This window comes from Sinohyriopsis cumingii, chromosome 1, assembly GCF_028554795.1.
Source record: "Sinohyriopsis cumingii isolate HCF-2022 chromosome 1, ASM2855479v2, whole genome shotgun sequence".
NCBI classification, from domain to species: domain Eukaryota; kingdom Metazoa; phylum Mollusca; class Bivalvia; order Unionida; family Unionidae; genus Sinohyriopsis; species Sinohyriopsis cumingii.
This window is the reverse complement of record NC_142961.1, coordinates 30,492,795-30,499,343: the sequence shown is the minus strand read 5'-3', so window position 1 is coordinate 30,499,343 and position 6,549 is coordinate 30,492,795. Positions and strand designations below refer to the sequence as shown.

Genomic DNA, 6,549 nt, shown 5'->3' with positions numbered 1-6,549 from the left:
TCTTGTAGACCATGAAATTTTGCTTGAAAAACTAAAAATCTACCAATGCAGCGAAAACTGCCTAAACCGGTTTACTTCTTACTTAATCGATAGAGTGCAAAAAGTATCTTTAAATGGTCAACTTTCTGAAAGTAAAAATATTAATTGTGGAGTACCACAAGGCTCTATTCTTGGGCCTCTGTTATTCATACTATTTATCAACAATTTACCTCTTAAGATTGGAACTTCAATTTCTTCCACTGACCTTTATGCAGATGATACTACACTGTCTGAGATTGGTAAAACCAAAACAGTACTTGAAAATAACTTACAAGATGCTCTCAACAGACTTCAAGTATGGTGCAAGGAAAACAGTATGATCATAAATACAGAAAAAACGAAAGCCCTACTAGTTACAACGCAACAAAAACGAGCAAGGCTAGATAGCGACAAACTCCAGGTTCTATTTGACAATGTGAGCCTCAATATTACCTCTCAAGATAGAATTCTTGGTGTATTCGTGGATAACAATCTTACTTGGTCTATTCACATTAAACATATTTCAGAAAAGGTTAACTCTTATCTTTGGCTACTGAGGAAAATCAAAACATACATTCCTCATCAGTACAGGGTCATCTTTTATAAAAGTTATATTCAGCCATATCTGGACTACTGTAATGCAATTTGGGGTAATACCTCTAATTCAAACATAACAACACTTTTAAGACTCCAAAAGAGGGCTTGCCATTTAATTCTAGATCAAAGTATAGACAATTTTCAGGATGCAATGAATAATATAAAGGTTTTAACAATACATGAAAGAATATTTCTTAGAAAGGCCAAATTGATGTATAAAGTATCCAGAAAAGACATTCCTGTCTATCTAAGCAGTATCTTTCACCAAAGAGATGCTGATGGCACTCCAAATTTAAGGTCCATAAGAAAAAAAAATTACATTATACCTAGGCCAAAGAAGGAATTATTTAAAAAAAAAGTTTTCAATATACTGGACCACTGGTATGGAACAGCATTCCCAGTGACATAAGGCAGGCTCCTAGCATTTCATCTTTTCACAATCAATGTCTTAAATGGATGAAATCTTTAGAAAATTGAACAGTTCTAGTATAGTTACCTGAGTTACCTTCTCTAAATAAAGTCTTTATTATTATTATTATTACCAACAAAGTAAGAGAGCAAATAAAAATGCACGTTCTAACATTAGACTGGGACTACATTCTTAGATCCAGACCAATGAACGAATAGTATGTAACTAGAATCTAGACTAAGGACCGTTCTGTTGGAGGAAATGAAGTGGTGTCATGTGGCATAGTTTGTACTCTGATTGTGATACACCAGCTGATACTGTTAGCAATGTGGCAGAATATTTACCGTACAAAGCCAATTCTTATTATATTTGGTTGCCTCATTTTATTGTGTAGCGCAGGATATTACATTAGAACACATGCATCTTGCATCAGTTACAGTGTGATATCAACGATGGCAACGATTACGCAACAGGTAGTTTCAGACATTATAAAGGTCAGTTTTAGATTTGTTCTAAAGACTATGTGCATGTTTTGATCATTACATCACGCGGTTTTGGCTATATGACTTAAAAAGAGAATATTAGAAATTGTATATTGTAATTATGAGTGATAGGTTTAGGCTTACAGTAGTCCAACAACGTAAGACACGTCACCTAATTGTTTTGGGGGGTGTGTGCTATGTCTTACATTGTAGAACTATGCTTACAGTACCTACAGTTTACATTGCGATACTGTATAGTCGGTCAGGCTAGTGTCAGGATAAAGTGACTGAGTGTGACCACAGGGACATGTATCATTGCTTACAATTTACATGTCTTGCAATTACATGTATTATATTATATAATGCATGTATGACAAGTGAAATGTAAGCAACGATTCGAGCCCCTGTGAGTGGGACATGATGCTATATAGTTAGACATCACTATAAACTGTCGCAATCGTAGCGATACTTCTGAAAAATTGTTACAGCTACGTTACAAATGTAAACATGTGCACATACACACACTATTGTAATTATAAATTGAATTTTTGGCCAAGATGCTGTAGTAGCAGGGAGTAGGTTGGGGTGGGCTGTGTGTGTTATGAAAATTACATGTAGAACCTTCTACTCTCTACACTCATTAACAAGTAATATACTGAATGTCATAGTAATACACATCCCTGCCATTTGGTAATACAGAATCCCCCTATGCAACACTCGACAATCAGTTCCGCTTATTGTGATCCAGATTCCCACAGGTGAAACTTAGAATACAACCGATATGACCACACCTTTTTCTGTTACCTGTTCAATGCTAAACAAACCTGATAGCCTGACGCACGGGGCCTTAATTTTAGTTTGAGTCCATCCTGTATTTTGCATTAGACCACTTAACGTTTACAAAATCATAATGAAATTGGTACATTAGCCATTATGATATTTCAAGTACTGCCATACCGACATAAACTGGCTATTCAACTTCAGATTCATTGTCATTGACTGGTTACTAAATTTTCATTAAATATTTTCATCCTGACAAAATCGTCAGATACAACAAGTTTATTACGACGTTCCACGATATTGACTATTTCAATATTGACTTGCTTTCTGATATTTTCTGTGGTCTTGCCAAAGATGCTGTTATTCATTTGCATTCTGTTTTGGCAGCTGCTTGTCATGCTGTGTTTAAGTCTATATAACTCGTCATCCATGGCGATTGATTAAATTTTAGCACACGATAAACTTTTCTTAGTATCAGACCATGATTAACTGCTTGTTTCAGATTTTTGTAGTGTAAATCTTATCTCCGTTTGTCAAACAGATTAGGAACTAATTTTTTAACAACAGATTTACTAAAGCTGTACCGATTAATCAGCCTTACTCATAATCAAATTCATTATTGGAACAATCGGTATCGGCAGAAATAATCGGTGCCGATGTAAACAAATTTCCAAAATATAAATTTAATCATAACATTCATCCTGACATGGCCTGAATTTTAAATCAGAATTAAAAAGTGGAAATTAAGGAATAAACATTTGATTTTGGGGTTAATTGAAAGACAGTATATTCTTAAAAGTAAATACTTTTTGACACGCTTGTTGTAAACTACCGCTGATTGTCTGCTCACAGCAAATTATCAATACCATGCATGCACACATCCCAAAAACAGCAGCCAAACAGCCACTGAGGCCTTGTGTGGCTGTTGAACTTCTAGCATACACATTACAGGGATTGTCCTGGCTTTTAAAAAGTTGTCGCCAAAAAAAATCGCCAGTCTCAATATTTTGTTGCCAATTTTAAAAAAATGTCACCAGAATAAGTAGTGAATATTTTTCCAAGACTATTGATGTAATAGGCAATGAAAATTTAAAAAGATGGGATAGTTATTACTTTCTTGACAACAAGCAATACAGCCATAATATTACAAAAAAAACCCACTGAATGACTGTTTTGCACTACTTCCATGGTCTTTGCATTGTGCATCACCATTAGTGCATAGGTCTAACTGTTGTCACCTAAAATAAATGCATTATCAAGTATAAAATATCTTCTTTACTACAGTCTTTCTTTTTTAAATAGGTATTAAGCAAATCTATATTATGTATATTATTTTCCAAATAATAGTTTTGTAAGAAACTTTATTTAGATACTGACATTTTAATACTAAAACCCTATGATCGTACTTTGTAACATAAAATAAGTGACCTATAATGCGACCGTCGATTTCACGCATTCACGAATTAAATGTCTCCCTCCCCTCTATTTTTTTATGGCTAGCCTCACAAAGTACATCTTTGTCAACCAGGAGTTCAGAAATTTATTTTTGCTGTGCTTTACATGCTTTGTTTTTTGTGAGTGAATTGCTTCCTAAATTCCAGGAATGATCACTGAATGCTGTAGATTTTTTCTTGACAAGCAGATTATGATCTCCATTTCCACCAATGAAACTTACACGAGTAAACTTGACCTGGCATTACTGTACTGTATATATAAGCATTGATTACCATCATTAAATTAAAAGAAGGAATGAAGAAACATATCACAGAGCATATGGGCCCAAAAAAAAAACTAATTTGGAAATAATTTGGAGTTTATTTGTATATGAGTTAGAAATAAGAAATCAGGTGGGATATAAAATATGGGAAATAGTTATCACATTTATGGTAGCTTGAGAGCACATTTGAACTGTTAACATAAATCCACCCCCATTTTAGGCATTGTTAGTTATAATAAAAATAGGGTATGGTTTACAAGTCAGTCAAATGCTTTCACTAACTGTAGAACTGGCAGTTTCTTGAAATAATCTGTCTCATAATCGGTATCGGCAATTTTAATAATTGGCTGTACACTTTATCGGCATAATTGGCAAAAAGTGACATCGATACAGCTTTAGAGGGTTGCAAGGACCTGTATATCTTTGGCGTGGCAGAGTCCACCCATATTTGGGTTTCAGTAATTTACCAATTAACTTACGAATATCTAAGCCAGATCTGATCACAGCCCGTTGATTACAACGCTGGCAATGAGTTTCTATTTTATCTTGCTCTATACAGAGATCGTGGTCAGCATCACATGTATGTGCATTTCTTTTGCAAGTTGGCTTTAATTTTTGTTGTAATTTAATCTTGGTTGAGACAGATCATGGTCAGCTTTACAGTCACATGCTTTACTTGCAAACTGGCCTTGCATTTTTGTTATAATTTAATTGTCAACTAGAATTGTATTAGAAATTCTTGGCATTCTCTCATCTCCAGGTAAAAGTGGGCCATGAGAAACATATCCTTTTTCTGGCCACAGTTAACACAAATTTCATAAGTCTGTTATTTTTGGTCATTTCTGTAGTTTCATTTTTATTTTTCATTTTATTTCTGCACTTCAGACAATATGTAGACATTTTTGTATTTGTTTGTTAGATAAAATTGCAATTTTTCATTTTACAAGTTTGGTTTACAGGTGAATTGTAATTTAAATTTCAGAAAATCTTGCATCCGGGACATTTGACTTGTTTGATAAACATAAAGCAGTAATATCAACATGCTGCAGTTCCAACTGACTTTAGTTGATTAGACGAATAATTGTTTTATTTGTACTTTTGAGACATTAGCACGTACTGTTTGATGATATCACTTGGCGGCCGCCCAAACGAATCAAAATAATTATTTTTATAAAGAGTTACCCAGTGTGTACCAGGTCCATGGTTAAAATTTTGAATATTTATTACACAACTTCTCCATCCAGGTTGAATCCTGAGCTCATCTTTACTCCTTGAAATCCACTGACATTTTTCAGTTTATCTAAGATCTCAAAGTTGTTTAGTGGATGGATCGCAGAGCGATCTACCTCCTGATACCAGGTAGCATTAGTCCCCTCCCATTCTCTATCCCCTGCAGATTGGGAAGTAGACTTCCTGCTATTCCTTCTACCAATGGCCTTATGAATCCACCTTGGATCGTTTTCTGATTCATCTCTTCTTTTTTAGTTATTTTACGTGTTTTTGTTGTTTTACGTTTCTGAACACTGTGTTTTACTTGAAATTATGCATTTTTTATTTGTAATCATTAGAGAAAAGTGAAATTTTATATTAACTGTTTGATACTGTCACCCGACACAGCCTTCTTCGGAGCACCAGATATGGCGCCCGAGGCAGCAGCTATCCCCAGGGTACCAAGTACTGGCATTAATTTGGGTAGAAATGTTTTTGCAATAGTTGCCAATACAGGTCCCAGAAAACCACAACGGATTGCTTGCGATCTAGACATTGCGATAACTTTTGCTGCTGATAAATTTAAAATAAAAGGTTTGTGTGGTCCTATTTTACTGATTTGCCTGTGTCAGCATTAGTTTTGCTAGCAGTGTGTCACTCTGTGATCTTGCGCCTGGGGTTCCAAAATTTATCTTTAGTGAATTAACAGTTTAGCAATAGCTTGTGCTAGCTTTTTTCTTGTGCCAGTGATAAATTCACTTCATGCATAATGTATTTCATTCTGTATTTATTATACTTCTGCTAGATAAAATTTGTCATGCAGTAATTCCACCACTTGTTAGGTGGATCTATAAATTCCATACTCTTTTCTGATAAAAGCAAAGGACCTTGTAGTCAGTCTAGACAGAAAATCAGTACATTCCCACCACTTGCTTGTTTGATAAAATTATAATGTCCACATTTAGACTTGGACAGACATCATGTCCTTGGTAGAATCTGTTGTTAAGAATCTGGCAGATACAATTAGCATGTAAGCATGATACACATTATCTGGAACAACTGGAGCCTGTCCAAGTAACTTCATTGTCAGAATTTAATCTGATAGCTCATTTGCAATGCTTACTGACATCAAAGTTAAATATCGGATAAAGTGTTCTAAACTCTTCAATTGAAATTTGAGATCCACTCTCACATCTTGATATTTTTGCATAGCTTCCATAAGGTATATGTAAGCTTGAGATACATCTGTCAGCTAAAGCTACAGCATTAGCTGCAAAGTTAATTCGATTGCTCATTCTGGATACTGCTTACAATTTATTCTGACAAATATTCGTCTG

General features: G+C 34.7%; 1 protein-coding gene across 2 annotated transcripts in view; it reads left to right on the top strand.

Annotated features, from left to right (window-relative positions):
* Positions 1 to 1,276: 1,276 nt before the first annotated feature.
* Positions 1,277 to 6,549, top strand: part of LOC149806627 (putative methyltransferase-like protein 24) — a 77,339-nt gene continuing 72,066 nt past the window's right edge. The window contains exon 1 of one of the 2 annotated variants that reach the window (XM_089955854.1): positions 1,277 to 1,497. In XM_089955854.1, the coding sequence (XP_089811980.1) occupies positions 1,351 to 1,497 (147 nt within the window). In that variant the 5' untranslated portion in view covers positions 1,277 to 1,350. Of the gene's footprint in view, positions 1,519 to 6,549 lie in introns of both variants that reach the window. The other variant, XM_089955848.1, reaches the window with a different exon arrangement.